Below are 23,861 nucleotides of genomic sequence, written 5' to 3'. Positions count from 1 at the left end.
TCAGTGGTCATCTTCTGAAAACACTAAGACCAATTCAAATTTTGAACTAGGAGGATGTTTTATGTTCCCCAAATGCTTCTAGCAAGTTGCCCCGTGTTTTGTTTGTTTTCTTCAATAGTCCTACCTTCCTGCCGTTCAGGGAGACAAGAGAATTTCTCTTAGCAGGATGTTTAGAAGTAGCTTTCTTTCAACTTACACCTGACAGAGGACAGTTCTTGCCCATTGGATACTGTTGTGCTTATAAATTTTAAGGAACGGGTGATTTTGTTTTTTTTTTTTTGCCTTGTGTGATATTGCATTCATAGTGGGAGAAACTCTTACAACAGTGTGTACAGTTGGAATTAACATAGTAGCTATTTTAAGGAATTCAAAACAGCTTATATGAAAAAAGTGTGAATTGTGTATATATATATATACATATTTAGCTTGTTAACTCATGTGTCCGTGGCTTTGATTATGGTCTCAAAGCTGTTCACAGTTTTACAGACTTAACTTTTCTTTATTCTAGCTGCAGAGATCCCAAGGACCAGACTGACTGTGGGAACAACCTAGCCATGAAGGTGTTCTTCTTCCAGTTTGTCAAATACTACTCCTCGTGTTTCTACATCACATTCTTTAAGGGCAGATTTGTGACTTATCCTGGAGATCTGGTGTATTGGCTGTGAAAATACAGAAATGAAGACGTGTGAATACAGCTTTGTGTTCTGACAGTCTAACCTGTTTCATGTTTTCTCTTAGTTGCCCAATGAAGAGTGTCTTTACTCTCTGTTCCTTAGATTTTTTTAGGCATAAAATAATGACTTTATTTCATGTTAGAGCTATCTAAAATTTAAATGAGATTTTCTTTCTAATATTCCAGTGTGACCCAGGTGGCTGTCTCCTTGAACTGATGATGCAGCTGACAATAATCATGGGAGGACAGTCCATCTGGAATAACATACAGAGGTGTTACTTCCGTGAGTACTAAGTCATGTGATCTTGGGGTGAGAACGGCCCACCCATCCAAGTAATTTTCCTGCATGAACATCTCTAAAACAGGGGAGACTCTCTGCTTATTAAAGCTCTCCAGATAAGATGATCCAGCCAACAGTGTAAACATACCTCCTGTTTAATAATTATGTTTAAATTCCTTCCTTTTTATGTTTAAATTAAATCCTCAAGTGCTATAGTTTCTGCTTATTAGCCCATCACTGGGGACTGACTGATCAGAGCCCGTTGAGAGATGGCCCTTTTTGGGGCCATGAACTAAGTTTTCCCACAACTTCCCGCAACTTTCTCCTCCTTTTATACATGCATTTAAAAATCCATAACAGGAATTTGTTGAGTGCCTAGTATGTGTTAGTCACTGTATTAAATGTTGTACATATATGTGTGTGTGTGTGTACAATTTAATCACCCAAAAAATCCTTATTCTTATCTTCCTTTTCAAATGAAGATCCTGTGGCTTAAAGAGGGTAAATGATTTGCCCAAGTTCTCATTGCCAATAAGAGACCACTGTGGGACTCAGATGTAAGACCCTATCTCATGGAATTCATGTTCTTCTAAGAACAGAGACTCTCTTGGTGTCCTAAGGCACAGGGCTACATAATGTTTTAAGAGACACTTGTCTAAAATAATAACTACAGAGGTTTTGACTTATGTTCTCTTCCTAAAAATGAGAAAAGCAGATGTTAGCAAAGGTCACACTGTCCTTTGGATTTTCACATAAGCCCTATCCCATATCAAAGTGGACATTCCAGTGTTATCTGCAATTTCTGAACATTTCAAGGAGCTAAGTGTATTCACTTTCTGTTGTAACAAGTATCCCCAAATGACATGGTAGTAGGAAGAAAAAAGAAATAGTCTCCACTAAATAACACAAATTTAACCTTGTAGGGTTCTTGAACGCAGGAGCCTGCTGAAGTCAAAATATTGGCACGGCTGTTTCTGAAGGCCTCAGGGGAAACTGTATCTTTGACTTTTCTGGCTTCCAGAGGCCACCTACGTCTCTTGGCCTGTGACCTCTTTTCCTTCTCTCAAGGTCAGCATGGTTGTTTGCCTCTGACTCTGATCCTGTGGTCAAATCTCCTCTCCTCTCTCCCCTCTTCTGTCTCCCTCTTCCTACTTTAATGACCCTGGTGATTACAATGGGCTCACCCCTATAATCAAGCTCGTCTCTCTTAGAGAAGGCTGGTTAGCAACGTTAACCGCATCTGAAATCATAGACCCCCTTTGCAAGGGAAACTGACCTCTTCCTATTTTCTGGTGATAAGGACATAGACATATTGGGGGGGAACATTTTTCTGCCCACCACACTAAGCTTTTTAAGATAATTTCTGGCTTTGAGTTTCTGTCCTCATGAAACTGTTGATCTCTCTTCTGTCTTGCCTTCCACAAAATCATTCTGCTCCTGGCCAACATAACTGCATTGCTCTCCACTCTCTGTGGTGTCCCCCAAAACCAATTACACAAGCAATTCTTACTGTTGTTTGGAGCATGGAGGAGAAACTCAAACAACTTGAATTTTGAAATAAAAACCTCCATCATTTTAAAATCTTCCATGCCACTATAAAAAAAATTATTTTTTAACTTCATTTTTTAATTTTTAAACTATTTTAAACTTTGTAACTTTTTTTAAACTTTACTTTTTTTCTTATCATCCTTCATTGTAAGCTCTAGAAAACTGCTATTCTGCCCACCGCATCCAAGTTCCCTTTCACTGTTTCTCCTCCCTTCCCTAACTTTCCTTCACTCTCCCTTATTACCAATTTTCTGTCCATTCTCTTTATAGGGCAGTTAAATTATTTTTTCTTTCCTTCTTTCTGTTTTTGCAGAGTGAACACATTTGTGTGTCAGTGTGTCCTTCCACATTTCTTCACAAGGTCTTCATCTTTCAGCTTCAGGATGGATTACTGTGGTCTGTCTCTAAACAAAGGCATTTCCCTTGTCCCCCACCTCACCATGCCCCTCAAAAAAAAGATTCTGATCTTTGCTGTGAAATGAATCTTTTTTTTCCCTACTGTGCAGTAGACAACTCTTACCCTGAGCTCACAGTCAGATTTCTCCAGAGGAGTAAAAGTAGCTCATGTGCAAATAATACTACTTTTCTCTGTGAAAAGAAATAGATCAGATAGAGGAAATACTTAACTCAGATTACTCAAAAGCATTTCCTGAAGGAAATAGGTTAATTATTTAACACTAAATTTTGTTGAATCTGGTTATCAGTGAGCTATTTTTACCAATCAAGAAGGATATATTTCCTAAATTGGTACTGAGCAATTCATGTGAAATGAAACTTGCTCACATTAACTAGTTTAAAGTAAAGGATGCATTATAGTATCTGTGGTCTGTTTATACCTTCGCTTAAGTAAGCACATTGTTGTAGGTTCCAGTGAGCTGAACTTTGCCTACATGTATTTCTACTCTGGGCTAAAATATTTAGGGAAAATATTTTGAATTATGTTTCCCTTTTTTGAATACCAGAAATTCTGAATGGTAGCCAAGTTTGAGGGTGGCTTGTGTTTTCCTCACTGCCTCTTCTCTTTGTATAAGGTGCCAGTTTCCTTCTTAATTTTTCATATAAAATCCAAACATACTAAAGATCTATCAATTTCTCTTGCTGCCCCAAAACTATACCCATCCTCAAAAATACATAGGAAGGGAAAAGAAAACTTATCAAAGTTAGTGACTATTTTCATGCTATTTAAATATGTCTAAAGGAACATAATGAAATGAATTTTACCATATCTCACCTGCCTCCACCCCCCAATCCCATGTGGGTTTGTTGAGTAGGATTCTGGGAGCAAATGAAGAAGGACAGTGATGCCGTGATCCAGGCTCTCTCTGGGGTCTCCCCAGCACTTGGATCGGCACTTGGTATAAAGTAGGTCTCAGTCCGAGCCAGCTGAGTGAGTGAGTGACTCACAGGCATCGAATGAGTAACATCAGTGAATTAACAGCATTCTTTGTAGGACTCAGAGAATAAGCTGAATGCCCTATGGCCTTCCCAGCCTCACGTACTATTTTGATGTTGGGGTCATTTCTGGGAATGTTATTCTGTACTTGACAAAAGTCTAGTACAATTCCAGAGTTAAGTAACTTGCCCTAGGGAAATTTTATGATAAAATATTAAGAAAAATGGTTAAATGCCCAACATGACATAGCACTGTCCTTTGGTGTTTAGATAATGTATGGCTGTAATTTTCTTACTTTATATGCTTTCTACATTTTCCACCGTGTGTACGCACTACTATATAGTAAGACAATGCAAATATTTAAAAGAGAAAATCTCTCTTCTCCAGATATGATTTGGTTAGAGGATGAGTCAGATAGATATATTAAGAGAATCTTAAATACATGTGTCCATAATTCACTCTTTAAATCCAGGAACAGGAAACTCAGGAATGAAATAGATTAAGAGAATCAAAGATACTTGTATTCAAGATTAGCAAGTAGGAGTGTCCTCAAAAGAAAAGGTGATTATCTATAATTCAGGGATTAAATGTGATAATGAACGTACAAAGACAACATGAAGTAGAAAATGCCACGTGGGAAGCACTGAGTAAAGGGCAATTTACCATGATTATGCCAATATGTGTGGTCAATTCCCAAGCAAATTATTGTGTAACCCCTGCTAGAGGGAGAAAGCTTCCAGCCTTGGCTGGAGAGTGGGGAGGATCCAGTGTCTGTATTTTTTAAAATGTCTACAGGTGTTTCTCATGTGCAAATTGGTATCCCTGCATGAGAACCATAAACCAACAGAAAACCCAAAAGACCGAGGACAATGATGGGTTGCCGACAGCCCAAGCTTTTCTGCCACAGAAGAGTGGTTCCAGTCAGGAAGACTGAGCAAGAGGCTCAGAGTCTTAGCTAAGGACAAGCAAGTCGGGACTTCTAATACGACCTAATGTCATCGACGGGGGAGGGCAGTTCAGCACAAGAAGGGAGCACCAGGTGAGTTAACATGGAAGTTACACCCTGGATCCAAACCGTGATGGATTTGGGTCCCGGAGGGTTAAAGCCCTGCTTCCGTTGGGCATGGACCGCATTCCACAAGAGGCTGAGACAGGAATTATGAGGCAGAGAAAAATTCCCCCAGGGGACTCCCGAGTCTGGGTGCCTGGAAGGGTGATGGACGAGCGCGGTCCCAGCTCCACCCGCACCGCAGGGCTCCGAGTGGCTGTGGAGCTGTGCGCTCCCGGCCGGACCTCAGACCTGACTGCAGTGCTCCGGGCTGCGGCCTAGGGAGCGGCGTCAGGAGCAGGCTGTCCCCGTCATTCTCGTAGGTGCTGCAGTGACCCCCACCCCGGTGGCCACGGCGTTCCCAAGCCAAGGGTCTAAGTGACTTCAACCTTATTTACAGGTGACCACAGCTGGTTAGCCTGTGCTGCTCAAAAAGTAGATCCCATATGGGGTTTTGATGTGTTAGGGGGTTTGCTAATACCTGGCCTGCTTTGAATCGTTTCATCTTGACAGCAGCCTGGGCAGTCGAAGTTTCACCTCCCAATTTTATTTCAACATTTTTTGTTGAAAGTATAGTTGGTGTACAATATTGTGTTAATTCTTGGTATACAGCATAGTGATTCACATATACATACATATATATATATACATATATATTCCTTGTCATATACTTTTCCACTATAGGCTATTAAAAGTTATTGAATGTAGTTCCCTGTGCTATACAGTAGGATATTGTTGTTTGAAACAAAAATTACTAAACAAAGTAACAAAGGAAGCAGACTAAACCTATCCATGTATACGGCACAGTTGAGTTTATCTCAGGATTTAAATGTGGTTTTGAGCTCCAGGATCTCTTTATCAACTTATCATATGTAAAGTGCCTGTGGAACACTTCTCAGAAAAATGTTTAAAAATCATAAGATTTAGAGAATAAAGAAGGAAGATAATTATACTGAAAAGCAGGTATCAAAATATAGAAATGGGCATTTTGTGATACAGTAATATCTGAATTATTGGAAGGACGTGTTGAATAAGAGGATCCAGTGGTGGGTCTACTGACCGCAACATTCTGCCACAGCAGTGAGTGTAAATCAACTTCTGAGATCTGCAACAATTGCATTTTGAATGTAAATAAATTTAAATAACAAATAAGCCATGAAGTGTGGATTCAGATTCAGGGGTATCTCGAGTCCATATCCCCACCACTTCACAGAGCTCCCTGCTCTTCCCCTAATGTCATTGAAAGAATTGGGGAAAGTTTGTGAAGCGAAGGGCATGTTCCATTGCAAAGAAATCTCGTAGCAACCCTGGGAGCATGGCCAGGGAAAGGTTAACGCTGAGATCAGAGGCAGTGGGAAACCTAGCAGGGGAAGCTCTTTACAAGTCACATCATATACTCTGTGTGTGTCCACGTGTGTGTGCATACAGACGTGTGGGCATGTATGATGTATACACCTGCCTTTCGTGTGAAGACGCCTCACTGTCCAAATTTGAAATCCATCCAAACGTGCAGTGCAGTCAGCCGAAGCTCCGCCAGATGCTAAGTTGTCTGTTGTTGCTCTGTCTCTTCTGCTGAACTCCACGAGTAAACCACGCGCCAGCTGTTGCTTTCAGGAACAACAGCTCTGTAGTCTACAGGTCCATGCCTTGTTTCACTGCCAACTCCGAATTCCTTTCAGGACAAATTGCCATTTGAAAAAGGGGGAAGCATTCAGTTGTCCCACAAGCCTCTGAGTGAGGAAAAAATTTAACCTTAGAGACAGCTCTGTGGGACAACATCCAGAAGGGTGCAGAGCACTGGGCTGCGAGTCGAGGCTGTTTCTTTCAAGCTCTGCACTGAATTTGAGGTGGCATGTCACTTCTTTGGCCCTTGATTTGTTCAGCTGAAATTAGGGTCTTGGACCTGTTCGATCCAACGGTAGAGTATCACTTTTCTGCTCAGTGATCCTCCATGGTTCCACAATTCCTTCAGAGGGAAAAATGAACATCCTCACGGCAGCCTCTAAGGCTCCACCCCCCAAAACCACCACTTATTTCCTATTCACTCTGGCCCACACCAGCCTCCATGCTGTCTGTCCAGCGTGAGGGACCTCAAGGCCTGTGATCACTGTTCCCTCTGCCCACACCTTTGCCTCCGTCTTTGCCTTATTCAAAGGTCACTTGCCCCATCCACACTCCTCCCTACCACACATTCCTCGCCCTCCTTTATTTTCCTCTGCAGCACTTATCACCAGCTCACCGACCCTGTATTTCTTTCTTTTACTTATTTTCTCTGACAATTTACAAACTGGAAATGCCATGGTGGATAATAGCAGAGAAATGGGGGAAAAAACAAATGAGGGTAGGTATCTTCTAAAAGCTAAAGTGCCCACCTGAAAAGGAGGTAGGAGATAAAGTAGTAGTAGTCGTTACAATTTTGGTAAACACAAGGTACGTAGTCAGGACTAGTTTTCACAATACTTGAGTGTAGGTAGGCAGCAATAAAAAGAAATTTATCCTGAAAACAAGAAATTAAATTCTTGGGAAGATGATGTGTTCAGCTTGAAATGTCAGTAATACTTTTATGACCTTGGTCTGATAATATCTTGCTTTATAATTTGATCTGTTTGACAGATGGGTCATGAATCTAATGATGCCACAGTTTCGGGAGCAGAACAGACCACCCCACGATGGGAATGAGACAACCATCTGTATCCAACGGGCAAACTGGGGTTATTTTATGAATACCCTGAAATGAGTAAGTCATCAGTGGGGATTTCTGTGCTGTCGGTTATACTAGAATATGCTTTGGGTCTCAGAAGCATCGGTTACCGAGCCAAACAAAGACCTAGCATACCGAAACGGATCCTGCTTTTCTCAATTAGATGCAATTATGCAGTCAGGCTTTCAAATAGGTTGCCTGTGTATATCTTTGTCAATATTTATGTTGTACAAAGCTGAAGGTTTACTGCCAAGGAATGAAATGGAATACTCATTCACGTAATTCTCCATCATTGATTCTCAGATCCTTCTGGTCATGTCGTCTAAGGATGAACTCAGAACCGTTACTAGATGTGACTCAGCACGGGCTGCAGCCCGTGTGGCACAGCTGTTGGCTGATATCCTTCTAAACAGAGTCATGTGAGCCCGCCAGCCTGTGCAGAAAGCCCGCAAGAGCATCCTGCCTCATGGCAGCAAGGGTCACAGGGTCACCCCTTCCACACCTCACACCTGCCTTTGACATTTTTCCTATTTCTTCTGGCCGATGGTTTCAGCCTGGTTCCTTGAGTGACCTCATGGCACATCACTGGCTTGAAATCAGGATGAATTTGCTGATCTGGAGTATTGGTAGAACACAGATCCCCTCCTTCTCCAATGTCTTTGTCCATTTCTGTACATTTGCTTGGCCTTTGTTTCTCTTTGTTTGAACTTGGTTTTGAGCTCTCGGTTGCCTTTAAATTGTTGCATCTCAAAATAGATTTCCATAGGAAACTTCATCTTTTCTATTATGCATGGCGCACTTTTATCTACTAGAAGGCTGATGATGTGCACGTTTTGTATCTGAGACCTTTGAGCTCACCACTGCCTTGAATTACTTTTTTTTTTTAAGCTTAGGAGACAGGAAAGTATTTTTGTCAATAGGCTTTGCATTTATGCATGCCGGTTCATGTCTGCAAGACACCCCATTGGGCTTCTTGTTTATAAGTCTACAGAAAGAGGGAGTTTTCTTTTTCCTAAATTACATGCTATATATATAATAATTGCTTTTAAAATATATAATATACATAGAAACGCATCTGATTCCCTCGGTGAATGAAAGGTCATTTTGTGTCATCTTCAGTCAGCTATGCTTTGTGGCCTGGTGTCTGATTTGAGTTTCATCTTTGCTTTTGTTGTGCTTAGTGACCAGGTTCGATTAAGGGTGCAGCTCCTGTCCCTGGTGTAGAAATTATGTTCGTTTTTTCTGCTTATTTTCAAAAGGACTTTAATCCAATGACCTGTTATTCCAAAATGAGTCATAATTCTAAATATTTCTTATTGGGGCTATTATCAGCATTAATAATAACAACAACATTCTGAGGGCAGCATATCATTTGGTATTTTAACACACACGAAAAAAGCCTTGGAAAATAGTTATTGTTCTAGTTAAGTCAAATAAAGGTCATTGAAAGGAAAAGTTGTACGCTTTTGGGAGAAATTGATAGGACTTTTAGAACTTTATAGTCTCATTAAAATACTAATTAAATAATTCAGCCTAACTCTACCCTACATAACAGGATGGAGTAACAGCTATTGTAGAGAGATTGTTCAGATTTATTCGTTTTCCTATTCTCTAAATAATCCCTAACGAATTAGAAAATTCAATCCATTTCTGAGAGTAAGCAGTCTGTTATTCTGTATTCAACGCTGGAGTGAAACTTATTTTGTGTTCTTTTCGTTCATGGGAGATAGGATTTCCAAGTGCTTTTTGAATTATTTTTGTTCCTCTCAAATAAAGTGCCTTTGGTGGTGATCTCCTGACCTCAGTTTCCTCCTCCAAGTTTTCCCCATGATCATTAATGACACCACACCTGCCTTTTTAGTTAGGCCTCTTAGCCGCTGAAGGGGAACAGCTTCTGACAGATGACCCTGGAGCCCTCCACCCTTGCTTCTTTAGGCCTCGCACCCTGCCACCATCCCTAGTCTCCTTCGCCAGAAGTATCTTTCTCTGCTTTTCTGCCTGGAAGGGCTCTTGCCAAGCCTTGGCAGCAAACCCTCAACTTTTTAGAGATTTTCTGCTCTCCTCTCTAAGCATGAATTGCAGTTGATTCTTGTCTTGATGGTGCGTGATCGTGTCTGTGTCCATTGCGCTCCCCGGCTGGACTGATCCTGTCGGAGGCAATAGTCAGGCTTTTCATCTTCCCGTGCATGTCTGAAGCACCACAGCCTGGACCCTGGTTCTCATACGTGTTTAAGTGACTTGAGCTTGGAGTTTCAAGGCACTCACATACAACTGTTAGATGAGTTGGCGGTAACATTGTCCCCAAGGCCCCCACAAGTTTCTATAGGGCATATGTTTTTTCTGAGTGAAATTTCTCTTTTATTTGTTCTAGTGATTTCCCCACTGTCCTTTGAGATTATTGGAGTAACCCTGAGTTATTAACCACAATAGCTCACCCCCAGAAGCAAAAGATCCTGCTGTTTGAGAACTCAGACACGGGACATAAGAGAAATAATCTATCAGTCTTAAAATCTGGAAGCCATAAGATACCGTTTTGTACTTAGAGCACCCACAGCACAAACACCAGTCTCTCAAGAACTTGGCGCTGCCTTCCCAGAGGGCGGGTGCCGTAAGTGAAATGCAGTGAGTGATGAAGTGAGAGCTCTTCGTCTCTGGTACTGCCTTTTCCACCCTTGCTGTGTTAACTTGATCTTCCCTTCATATATTATGTTCTCCATTTAATTTACTGCAGTTAATATCAGTTGTTCTTCAACATCTCCTTGCACCCGCCCCCTCCATTTCCTCTCTCTCCAGTGCTCTCCAGGACCAGGCCTTTCTCCCCCACGCCCTCACCTCTGTTCTGTCTGCCCACCACCTGCACTGACATTTCCTTAACTCCACAGAATGAACTTTCCAAAATGGCAGCTGAGTAACTGGGGGGGATTGTAGACCTCTCATCTCTTTACTGATTCATTCATTTATCTATCCAACAAACACTGAGCACCTGCTATGCCAAACACTGTATCAACTGCTGAGGAGACCAAGACAGGTAAGACTTGGTGTCTGCACTCCGCAGGGCAGGCGAGACTTGGCGAGTAGTTGATGGATTCCTAAGCAGGTGAACACACATTGGACTTCATAGAGCTGGGAATATTTGAACTGAATTTTGAAAGGTGAAAGGATGTTAGCTCTCTAATGTGTGGTAGAGGGAGTGGACACTTCATGCAGAGAGGTAGAGACATATAAGAGTACACGGCATGAAGCGGCTTGGCCAGACTGAAGAACAACAAGTAGGGTTAGAACAAAGTATCCACAGGTGGGAATATCAGGTGCACAAGGCCACTGTCACGATGGGTCTTGTGTGATTAGACTTGAATGTATCCTTAAAGAAACAGGGCTATATTGGAATATATGTAAGCAAGAGAATTGTATAATGATTATGTTAAAGTAGATCTGGTTATACTGGCAGCAGAATGGATAATAAAATTTTTGGGGGGAGGCCCATATTTTGGGGGGAAAGGATATTTCGGGGGCCACCCCAGGTAATCCAGACAAGTGGCACACGCCTGCAGAGAGGCCCTGGGCAGAGGGAGAGAGTCGTGGGTGGCAGAAGTGGTGACTGCTGCAGAGGGGACTACAGGGCCGGGGCGGCGGGCTGCAGAGCTGCTGAGGTGACTTTCCAGTGACCCATCTGGAGAGTGGATCTGCAGTGGGAGTGTAAGGGGAGGAGATGCATTCGAGGAGATGGTTCTGTGTGTGGCATTTTGATTGCAAAATGTCTATGGGACATCTGAGGAGTGATGCCCGTTGTTAAGCTGGATTCAACAGTCAGGAGCTCAGAGGAGCTGTGGGTGAGGCCGTGGGGGCGATTCATTCCTGCCAAGTGGAGGATTGAGGACGAGGCCCTGGGGAAAATGGCCATGTACATGGCACATGGGAGAACAGAAATCCACCAAGAGAAAGAAGAATAGCAGAGCTGTTGGGAGAAACTAGTTGAGGCAACACAGAGAAGGCTGTAACCTGGCTTAAGAGGGATTTGAACACTGACTAAAAGGAGCATAGTGAGAAAGGGGGGGGGGTGTGTGGGGCAATAAAGAAAGAGCTAAAGCCCACCTTTAATTGCCAAGCCTGGGGAAAAGGAGGAGGAGGACTATACTTAGGTAGACTTTAAAAAACAGATCTATGTGTATCTGTGTGTGTGCATATGTGCACACAAACTTTTCTGTCTGGGCTTTTTAAGTTTATTTAATAAAACAAAAATTAAGGGGGGAAAACATCCCCCTGAGAGGAAAATATTTGTCCACGGCAAAAGCTAACTGGTAATCAAATAAACACGAGCTGAAAATGCTGACTAGTTTGAAACACGCAGCCACCGGCAGTACAACTCCTGTCTCAGTGCTGCGATGAGGGCCGTGGGGGATGCAGGGCTCTGAGCCCTGAGGAGTCTTCAGCGCAGGTACTTCTCCAAGAAACTGGACTTTAAAGGGAAGAAGAAAGTGTAGAACATATCAGAGAGCAATACAGGGCCGTGAGAGAGGGTTGGGCCAGGGTTGGTTTTGTTTTACAGTGGGCGTTTCTGGCCTTGCTGAGTTGCTAGGCCTTTGCTCTTTTTGGTCTTTGTTCCAAAAGCTTTTTAGAAAGTTCTTCTCGCTTGAAAATCTGAACACATTTAATCATGTTGGGTTATTTCTGGTGTTTTATTTTTTAATTAAAAAATTATCTGGAATTTATTTTAATGTCATAAATGAGGACAGTCTACCAGGTCTTCCAATGATTTAGCTAATTACTGCAGAACTTGAATCCACTGATTTGAAGTGTCAGTTTTATAATATTACTAAAATCTCATAAATATCCACGTCTATTCTTGAAATGTAATGTATTTCATTCATACTCTCAGTGCACTATTTCTATACTGTTTCCATGAACATAGATTAATACCTCCTAGAGTTGGTCCTGTTTTATCCTTTTCCAGAATATCCCTAATACTACAAATTCAAACATCCCTCCTCATTACTTTATTTGTATATATAGGTATATTTCTGGAATACATTTAGGATCACTTTTCAGATTTTTTTCTTAAATCCATTTGGGAATATTAACTAAATTTGCATTCAGATACTAAATTTATTTTGGAGAAAAAATGTTCTATGTCCCCCAAATTTGAGTCTGCCCACTGAAGAGGGTGGTGCATTCTACTGTTCATTCAATCATCTTTTTTTTTTCTTTTTTTAAATCATTTATCAGAATCTTCTTAATATTTTTCATTAATTTATTTCTGAATAGTCTGTGCCTGCTTTGTCATTATAAAATGATATCTTTTCTGGGTTTTGATCTGGGTTGATTGCTAATAAACTCTTAATTTCTGGCTTCTCTTGAATAAGAAGGAGATCTGACACTGTGAGGCCCTATTTCCAATATGGTGATGGTGAGCATTGCGTTTCCTTAGGATGTCCACTTGCCAATTTGCCAGTGGCTGCACCCACTCCAAGCATTTCTGCTACTTACCTGCCCCCGTAGGCAGATGAGCTCATGTAGGGTTAGGTGGGTTATGGACACAGATACTGACATCAATGCTGCCACGCTGCTGACCCTGTGGTGTCACTAACTCTGGTTCTTTCTCTCTGACCTCCCTGAATATGACAGCTCCTTTTGGGCTGTGGACCTACTGCATCTTTCCAGCACTGTCGGCTTTTCTGCAACACACGCCTGCCTCTCAGGTCAGAAGCAAATGTCAGCTCCTCCTACCCATCCACCCCATTCACGGTCTTGCCGTTCCTGGCCAGAGTGGTCCCTACCCCTTGACTGAGCAGTAACACTAAAGGGACTATAAATTTGCCTCTCATCCACTGTCTTAGTTACATACCTGTGCTAGTTTACTTTAAAGGTCTGCCAGTTAGGAGGGGAGGGTCTAAAAGTCTTTTAGATCTCTGACCTTATCATTTCTAACCGCTCCCCCACCCTATGGAACAGCTTACCACAGATCTCTGCTGCCCCATCTGTAGCATTGCCCTGTAAATTACACACAGAGAGAAAAGAACTTCTAAGCCACCACCATAACTTTGACTTCCTGTGACCACACAGACCATAGAAATATCAAGATAAAAATTCCTGAAGAAGAATATTTTGCTTAGGAAGACACTTTAATTGCATACCTTTCTGTGACTTGTAATAACTTCATAGACTCTCTGAATGTGCTGCACTCACTTTCCCAGACTCAAGGGAGCTTGCTCACTTGCCTATATTCAGTGTATTTCCTCCAACGTTCTCTATGCATAGCTTTCCCAAAGGTACATTTCTTATTTCTATTTAAATTGTTAGATACATCCACAATATTCTTTTTTTAATCCTCAAATACAAATCATCTTCCAAGATTGTATTATTTCAACACTGAGAGTGAATAATTTGCTTCAAGATTCCCAAGTTTATTATGAGCAAATAATTATGTTTGGTTGAAGATTTTTAAGTATGTTATTTCTACTAAGGGTATATATGTGAAAGAAACAGGTTGTAATGAGTCTTCTTTCCAGAGATTTTATATTTGCCTTTTGTTTGGATTCTTTCACTGTTGTACATTATTATTACCATGAACGTCTTTTCTCTTTGGGATTTAGTTCACCATTTTCCCCTCTCTCTTTACAGGAGTAAAAGAATTTATGTTGTCCTTCCATCCATCCACCACTCCATGTTTTGTGTCCATTCCTTCAACAGGTATTCAGTTTGGGTTCACCACAGTATATGTGGCCTCTTTCCAGTGGCCCCTCTGTTGGCTCTGGAGAACAATATATTGGAAATCAGAGTGGGTACGTGGAACCTTGACTACCCAGTATAGACGCATTGTGCCAGAAAAAGCCCAGAACATCGCAGCATGGCAGCCCACCATGTAAGGAACAGCAATTCTGGCTTTGGTGGACCAATGTGAATAAAAAGGCTTCATTGGGTGAAGACTTAGAAAAGTCCAAAAATGCATTGGCGTTGTTTCCTAAGGAATCTAGTGTTGGGTAATGTTTAATATGAGAGGGAGATGCTAACACTATCATCGTTATAAACAACATAGTTGTTGTAACTGTAATTGTTATTATTTTTAATATATTTTCTTTATAATTATTATTTGTGACTTACAAGACCCTTACAGAGGCAGTTGTTAAGGAGCGTGGCCGTTATACTGTTGCTGAAGTGTTAATTCAGTAGAAGCATGGTAATAGCATTAATAAGTACTCACTCTTTTGATCCTCACATTGACTATAAAGGTCACCCGGCAGTGCATGTATAATGGAGATAGAAATCTATCCGTTTAATTGTTTGTAGAACTTAAAATAAGAGCAGACATTCCACCGCATTTGACCATATATTCCAGACTATCAGTTTAAAATAGGAACTACCTGATGAGGCCATAGAAACCCTTTGTGCATCCCCAATCATTCACTACCTTCCTGGTCCCCTGGGGCAGCGGTTCTTCCAGAAGGTGGCCCCATCTCTCCTCCCCACCCCACTCTTGGCCTTTGATACCAACTGTTGGTCATTAGCTAAGCATCCTCATGTCCTGCATGTGTCTGAGCTGTGAGGGAACAGAACTCAGCTGTTTACAAACTCTATTGACTATGACCAGTATGAAAAGCCTCTCTCCTTCCCTGCCCACAACCCAACAGTGCAACACGGGGCTCACAACCACAGCGATTCCCATGCCAGCCCATCAGGGAACCTTCTTCCCTAGAAATATTCTTACAACCAGAGATGTTTCCTCCCTTACTTCACTGCCAGTTTCACTCCCAGGTTACAGTCCCCATCAAAAGGCTATCCCAGTTTGAATTTCTTAATCAAGTCGCATTGACCCTGAGTACCTGGCTTTTTCCTATGAGCACTCATAGAAATAGAACAGGGCCAGGCAGTGGCTGTGGGCCAGGTTCCTGGGTGAGGGGAATTGCTGGGAGCTTCAGGTTCTGTAGCCTGGCCCGAGCTTAGCTCCCAACACGGCGTCTTCCCATCTGCATTATTTCGGGCCAGGCTTCAACAGTTCAGAGTTTCATTTTATCATCTGCAAACAGAATAATCCCCTGCTGCATATTTTAAGACTGTTATGTACCACAAAGTGTGCTTAGGGAATTCAGTGAGTCAATGCATGGAAGTCACACAACCTGGTCCTCAGGGAATGTTAGTTATCTTCATTATGCACCATCGATAAAATTGGCTCACAGACTTGGCCAGGTATCAAAGCTACAGGCACAAGAATTTGACAGTGTGTTACTGTCTGGATCATAGTCACAATTTTACACAGTAAAACAAGCTACCTGGGACCACCAGCTGTCAGCCCACCTGACTCCCCACCCCAGGATCCCTCAATTTATCTGATTTGCTTGCTACCCCTACTTTTTGGAGAAAGTTGGCAAATCACACACAGTCAATGACTGCTAGGTTATTTCCATTCCCATTCACTCAAATTGCCCAATTTTTAGTATCCACTGTGCTGCAAAACATAGACTAATGTTCAGAAATATGACAGCAAGGCCTTTCCCGTTCCACAGTCAGAGAACTAAGAATCTGTCATGTTTAATATGCCATGTGACACTAAGCAAAGCAGGAAAACAGGCTTCTGTGCTTTAAGAAAGTTTTTAACAATGACGTTTGAAACTAAAAGTGTTTTTGTTTGGCCTTCAGCTAACCAGAAAATTCAATTGACTCCTATTACCCATTACTCAGGTGTCCTGGTTTGATTGTATTAGGCACTTTTTCCTCATCTCCCCAGCATGGCTTTGCTCCATCAGCACAGATGGAGTGTCTCCAAGGCTGCTCCGTGTGCATAGGCGTGTGTATGCACACATGTGCACCCGCTGATTGGTGCCACTGTTTCATATCCAGGAGTTGTTCTGTCTTATAACTCAAGCACTGCTTTATTATATCCTAGAAAACTGCTTTTAGATCATTGATTGAACTATAGACCATCCTTTTGCCCACATTAGAAAGTGACATCTTCCAAGACACAGGTCCTGTGTGCTTGTATTTATGTATAAGTAAGAATTAAATATGTATGTCATCCCCTCACATATTTAATTTGTGCCTTTCCAATTGAATGTGCACAGTAAAGGCTAACTTCCCATAACAGGAGAACTTTTAGGAAGTAAGAAGAAGGAATTAGCCACCATGGAGAAGACAGGATATCAAGCAGGAGTTTGGTATAAAGTCATTTATTCTAAAGCTGCTCTGGCTCAATAAATAAGTGGAATTGACATTGTTGTATCATGGCAGAGCATCTGCTATTGAAGACTGATTTTAATTTACTTTGATATAAGTGGAAAATTGTGTCAGAACAGCATGGGAAATGAAGAACACTGCATCTATCTGTACTCCTGAAGTGTGTTTCAGAGCTGCTCAATTTTGAGGAAAATTATCTTGTCTGGAGACAATAGAATTATTTTCATTGTTGGAATTTTTGTAGCTCCCAGAAGCACATCTGCAGGTGATTCTGTAAAAGTCTAGAGTTGACTTAAATAGCAGTAAATTTTAGCCTATTGAAATCAGGAGATGTGAAATATTTTTGCCTACCACCACCACCGCCACCACCACCACCACCAGGCAAGCACTTGTACACCCAGAGAGATTTCACATCAGAGGGAATGACAAAGCTGGTTCTGTTACTGAGGCCAAACTTGTTCTGCTCACTGCACAACAGTGATAAATAAATAAATCAGGAGACAAGGTTTTGGGGCAAGGAATAGTAACTTTATTCAGAAAGCTGGCAGACCAAGAAGATGGGGGACTAATGTCCTGGAGAATCATCTTTCCCAAGTCAGAATTAAGGCTCCTTTTGAACTAAAAAGGGGAGGGGGTGTGGTTGGTTGTGCAAACTTCTTGCTGCCGGTATTCTTTGTTCTTGCAGCCATCCATGTGGCTCAGGCTATTGTGACCCTGTAAGCCTCCAACAAAACAAAGGTTATTCTCTATTTTGCAACTTGCCATCTCTGCATAAGTGCCGAAGTGCTAACATCCTTAAAGGTCAGAGCCCCGAGAATAGGCTTTCCTGTAGGTTTTAGGCTAAAGGCAACGTTGTTTTACAAAAGGTGCAAAGCCAGCAAGATTAAGCCTGGAAAACAGGGCACAGTGCTTCAAACTGAAGGAACAGTTCCAATATGGCGTCAGATTTGTTCTCAATTACAGTTTTAGTTAGGGGAAATTTTGCAGCAGAAAATCCCCTCAGTTGTTTTTCTTGCTTTGCCTGAGATCTTGTTTGCTGGCTTGTGGTCTCATGGTGTCAAAACCGTATGTTCAGATGAATACTATTAAAATCATATGGTGCACAAAACATACCTATTCTGCTTCAAAAAAATGACTGAAACATTTAGCTTTGTTTATTCCCATAGAATTTGGATTGAATCTATTCTCGACTTTCTTCTTCTTCAAACCAGTTTTTTACTGGAGGATTTAAAGCCCAAATTAAAGAATTTTGGAGAAGACTCATGTAATTTATAAGACGTTTACATCCGAATTTAAGACTGACTCATATTTGTACTTTTAATCAAGGAACACAATAAACTTTGTTAGTCAATCATTTATGACGTTTTAAACTTTGTCCATGTAATCTTTTGGAAGTTGAGAGGCTTAGACAATTGATATAACAAAACAGGTATCATTGCTTAACTGTGTGAATGAAAGAATCCCAGTATAGTTTCCTGAAAGTATATTTTATTAAAAATAATAATGAATTCTTGCTCTCTAATAAAGCAACAGACAGAAGCACATACTGAGTGTTTAAAATAAATAATACTGCGGGAAAAATTATCTAAGCAACTCAAGATAGTATAGAGAAAAAAGGATGAACTTGAAGGAAAATACATATTGTGCAATTAATATCTTATTTTTAAGAAGCAAATGATAAAAAAAAACCAATTTTTAAATGATTTATCGAAAAAGGATTTATATAAAGCCAACTTATTTTCATAAGTATTACATAAAACAGGGCTATCTAAATCTATATTATTAAAGAATAAAATATATGAAATATATCTCCAAGGTTAATTGATTTTCATAATATTATAATTTTTGAAAATATAACTTACATATACATATTCAAGAAGCTCTTCAGATAAACACAGTAACCTAGTATACAGTTATACCTATTCCACATAAAAAATGAAAAGGCAAGGATAATGCCCTTGCTTACGAACTGCCACTGGACTTCTGGATATTCCTTTAGGTTAAAGACCAAAAGCAAAGTAACTAATCTACTTTGAAGCGGTCGCTCAAGATTTTAAGATATTCACTATCTATATCCAGTTACAGGAAAGACTTAAGTTTTCTGAAGTTTAAAAAAAAGAAATCAACTGCTGAAAACGAAATTCTGTAATGTCTCATGGCCATAACTATAAAGGCTCTAAATTAATGCTCCCTTAACTGTTTTTTTACAAGCACAGGTCATGATCATCACTTTCAAATTCCATTTATGCTAGATGAAAGAACGTCTCCCAACATGCTCAATTCTGAGAGTTAAGTGTGTGTGAAACCCGTCAGTCACCTACCTTATTGAGAAAACACAGTTTCATTTAAGTGGGAAACAACACTACATACATACATATGGGGAGGAACAAGTTCCAACTGGGAATTAAAGTGAAAACTGCAGGAACTTAAAATCGGCAGAGGAAACATCCTGAGAATCCAGAGTAAGTGTTTTAACTGCAAACCATTTCCCTTAAGCTAGATGAACGAATGTATTTCCACATGATCAATTCTGAGATATAAGTGTGAGTGAAAAAGTCAATCACGTAGCTTGTTGGGAACACAGCTTCTTTTCAGTGGGAAACTACACTACATACATATATATGGGGAGGTTCTAGCTCCAAATCTGTTTTACAGTAAAAACTGCATGAACTTTCAACAGGCACTAGGAAACATACTGAAACCAGAGTAAGTGATTCTACTGAAACTCACTACATTTGAGCTAGATGAACGAATATCTCTCCACATGCTATGGTCTGAGATATAAGTGTGAGTGAAAGAAGACATTCACTTAGCTCGTTAGGAAAACAAATTTTTTTCAGTTGGATTCTACACTACATAAATATATATTTATTGTTACTTCCTCGAACTCGGGTTTACAGTGAAAACTGCATGAATTAAAACCTGGCATTTCGAAACAGAATGAGAAACCAGAGTAAGTGATTCTACAGCATCCAATTCCGTTTGTGCTACATGAAAGAACATCTCTCCAAATGCTCAGTTCTCAGGTATACGTGTGTGTGTGGCCGTCAATCATCTAGCTTGTAGGGAACATAAAGTTTCTCTAATTTGGAAGCAACACGACATACATATATATGGGTAGGTACAAGCTCCAACTCGGTTTTACACTGAAAATTGCATGAACTTCAAAACGGTACTAGGAAAAATACTGAGAAACCAGAGTAAGTGTTTTTACAGCAACCCATTTCCTTTGTGCTAGATGAACGAACGTCTCGCCACATGATCAGTTCTCAGAGATAAAAGTGTGTGGAAAACGACATTCACATAGTTGGATGGAAAAAAAGTTATTTTCAGTTGGAAAAAACAGAAAATATATATATGTGGGGAGGTACAAGCTCCAACAGGTTTTTAAGGTGAAAACTGAATTAATTCCAAACCAGCACTAGGAAACATACTGAGAAACCACAGTAAGTGTTTCTACGGCAACTCCTTCCGTTTCTGCTAAATTATAGAACGTCTCTCCACAGGCTCAGTTCCGAAAGATTAATTTGTGTGAAAGCCTAACTTCACCTAGACTATAGGGAACATACAGCTCCTTTTATGTTGGAAATTACACTCCATACATATATATGGGGAGTTTCTAGCTCCAACACGGTATTACAGTGAAAAATTTAAAGTTCAAACCGGAAATAGGAAAAAGACTGACTAACTAGGGTAAGTGTCTCACCTTCAAGCCGTTCCCTCTGTGCTAGATGAACGAACGTCTCTAAACAAACTCAGTTCTGAGAGATAAGTGTGTGTGAAAGCCGAACTTCACATAGATTGTTGGGAACACAAAGTTTCCTTTCACTTAGAAACAAAACAGCATGGATATATATAGGGAGGTACTAGCTCCAAATAGGTTTTACAGTGAAAAATACAGGAATATCAAATCGGCACTAGGAAAGAGACAGAAAAAACAGAGTAATTGTTTCACCTGCAACCCGTTCCCATTGTGCTAGATGAAAGAAAGTCTCTCAACATACTCAGTTCTGAGAGATAATTGTGTGGGGAAGCCGACTATCACCTAGCTTGTTGAGAACACAAAGTTTCTTTTTAGTTGGAAACTACAATGCATAAATATATACGGGGAGGTACAAACTTCAACTCGGTTTTTCATTGAAAACTGCAGGAATTTCTTACCAGCACTAGGAAACAGACGGAGAAAAGAGAGTAATTGTTTACCTTTCAAACAGTTCCCTTTCTACTACATGAGCGAACGTCTCTCCACATGCTCAGTTCTGAGAGATAAGTGTGTGTGAAAGCCGTCCTTCAACTATCTTGTTGGGAACATAAAGTTTATTTCAGGAAGAAACAACATAATATACATATATGTGTTGTGGTATTAGCTCCAACACGGGTTTACAGTGAAAATTGCAGGAACATCAAACCGGCAGTAGGAAACAGACTGAGAAACCAGTATAAGAGTTTCCCCTGCAACCCGTTCCTTTTGTGCTGGATGAACGAACGTCTCTCCACATGCTCAGTTCTGAGAGATAATTGTGTGTGAAAGCCGTACTTCACCTAGCTTGTTGGGAACATAAAGTTTCTTTTCACTTAGAAATTACACTATATACATATATCTGGGGTGTTACTATCTCCCGCTTGGTTTTACAGTGAAATCGGCAGGAATTTGAAACAGGAACTAGGAAGCAGAGTGAGAAAAAAGAGTAAATGTTTCTCCTGAAAACTTAACTTTTGTGCTAGATGAACAAACGTCTCTCAACATGCTCAGATCTGAGATATATGTGTGTGTGAAAGCCGTCCTTCACCTAGCGTGCTGGGTACACAAAGTTTCTTTTAAGTTGGAAACTGCAATATATACATATATATGGGGAGGTACAAGCGCCAATACGGTTTTTCAGTGAAAACAGCAGGGACTTCAAACAGAACCTAGGAAACAGACTGAGAAAACAGAGAAAAATATTTTCCCTGCAACCCGTTCCCTTTCGAATAGGTGAACGAACGACTCTCAACATGCTGAATACTGAGGGATACTTTTGTGTGGAAACCGTCCTTCAACAAGCTTGTTGGGAACACAAGATTCTTTTCAGTTGGAAACTACACTACATACATATATATGGGGAGTCACTAGCTCCAACTCGTCTTTACAGTGAAAACGGCAGGAATATGAAACCGGTACTAGGAAAAAGCATGAGAAACCAGAGTAAGTGTTCTCCTGCAAACCGTTCCTTTTGTGCTAAATAAACGAACGTCTCTCCACACGCTCACTTCTGAGAGTTAAGTGTGTGTGAAAGCCGTCCTTCACCTAGCTTGTTGGGAACACAAAGTTTCTTTTAATTTGGTATATACACTTCATACATATATATGGCTAGGTACTAAATCCAACTCAGTTTTACAGTGAAAAGGGCAGGAATTTAAAACCGGCACTAGGAAACAGAATGAGAAACCAGACTATGTGTTTCTCCTGCAAACTGTTCCCTTCGTGCTAGATGAACGAACGTCTCTCCACATGGTCTTTTCGGAGAGAGAAGTGCGTGTGAAAGCAGCCCTTCACATATCTTGTTGGCAACACAAATTTTCTTTTCATTTGGAAACTACAATACTTACACATATATGGGGAGGTACAAGTTCCAGCTCGGTTTTACACTGAAAACTGTAGGAACTTCAAACCGACAGAAAGAAAAACACTTTGAAAGCAAAATGTTTCTCCTTTATCACGTTCCCTTCGTGCTAGAGGAACGAATATCTCTCAAAATGCCCAGTCTGAGAAATACGTATGTGTGAAATGCGTACTTTACCTTAAAATTTGGGAAGACAAAGATTCTTTACAGTTAGAAATTTTACTACATACATATATATTTGGGGAGGTTCTAGGTCCAACTCTGTTTTCAGTGAAAATTGCAGGAACTTGAAACGGGAACTGGGAAACTGACTGAAAATCCAGTGTAACTGTTTCTACTATTACACTTTCCGTTAGAGCTTGATGAACGAAATTCCTCCACTTGCTCAGTTCTGAGAGCTACGTGTGTGGGAAAGCCACCTTTCACCTAGCTGTTTGGGAACACAAGGTTTATTTTTAGTTCAAATTACACTGCATAAATGTATAAAGGGAGGTACAAACTCCCACTCATTTTTTCATTGAAAACTGCAGGAATTTCTAACCGGAACTAGGAAACAGACTGAGAAAACAAAGTAAATGTTTCTCCTACAACCAGTTCCCTTTGGACTACATGAAGGAACGTCTCTCCACATGCTCAGTTGAGAAAAAATTTTTTGTGAAAGACGTCCTTCAACTAGCTTGCTGGGATCATAAAATTTTTTATCAGTTAGAAAGTACACTATATGGATATATATATTGAGGTACTAGCTCCAATAAAGTTTTACAGTGAAAACTGCTGGAACATCAAACGGGCACTAGGAAACAAACTGAGAAAGCAGAAAAAAGTTTCCACTGCAAACCGTTTCCTTTGTGCTAGATGAACGAACGTCTGTCAACATGCTGTGTTCTGAGAGATGTTTCTTAGAAAGCCGTCTTTCATATATCTTGTTGAGAACACAAATTTTTTTCAGATGAAAAAACATTATCTACATATATATGGGGAGGTAGAAGTTCCAACACGTTTTAAGTTTGAAAACTTCATAAACTTCACACAGGCACAAGGAAACAGACTAAGAAACAAGAGAAAGTATTTTCCCTGCAACCCGTTCCCTTTGTGCTGGATGAACGAAAGTCTATCCACATGCTCAGTTCTGAGAGATAATTTTTTGTGGAAGCCGCCTTCACCAAGCTTGTTGGGAACGCAAAGATTCATTTCCTTTGGAAACTACACTACATACATGTATATGTAGATGTACTTGTTCCAAGTATTCATTACTGTGACAACTGCAGGAGCTTCAAATCGGCACTAGCAAACAGACTGAGAAAACAGAGTAAGTGTTTCTCCTGCAACCCGTTCTCTTTGTGCAAGTTGAACGAACTTCTCTCCACTTACTCAGTTCTGAGAGCTATCAGTGTGTGAATCCGTCCTTCAGCAAACTTTTTGTGAAAGCAAAGTTTGTTTTCATTTGGAA

At 40.6% G+C, this 23,861-nt stretch overlaps 1 protein-coding gene across 1 annotated transcript in view; it reads left to right on the top strand.

Moving 5' to 3' along the window:
• LOC135320761 (anoctamin-6-like) overlaps nt 1-14,900 on the top strand; it is a 53,238-nt gene extending 38,338 nt beyond the window's left edge. The window contains exons 7-9 of the mRNA XM_064483823.1: nt 860-956; nt 7,556-7,679; nt 14,262-14,900. Of these exons, the coding sequence (XP_064339893.1) occupies nt 860-956; nt 7,556-7,566 (108 nt within the window). The 3' untranslated portion in view covers nt 7,567-7,679; nt 14,262-14,900. The remainder of the gene's footprint in view (nt 1-859; nt 957-7,555; nt 7,680-14,261) is intronic.
• Nucleotides 14,901-23,861: the final 8,961 nt, after the last annotated feature.

Source organism: Camelus dromedarius, unplaced genomic scaffold, assembly GCF_036321535.1.
Source record: "Camelus dromedarius isolate mCamDro1 unplaced genomic scaffold, mCamDro1.pat HAP1_SCAFFOLD_175, whole genome shotgun sequence".
In the NCBI taxonomy this organism is placed as follows: domain Eukaryota; kingdom Metazoa; phylum Chordata; class Mammalia; order Artiodactyla; family Camelidae; genus Camelus; species Camelus dromedarius.
Note: the sequence above shows the minus strand (reverse complement) of the source record. Positions and strands in the feature narration are given on the sequence as shown.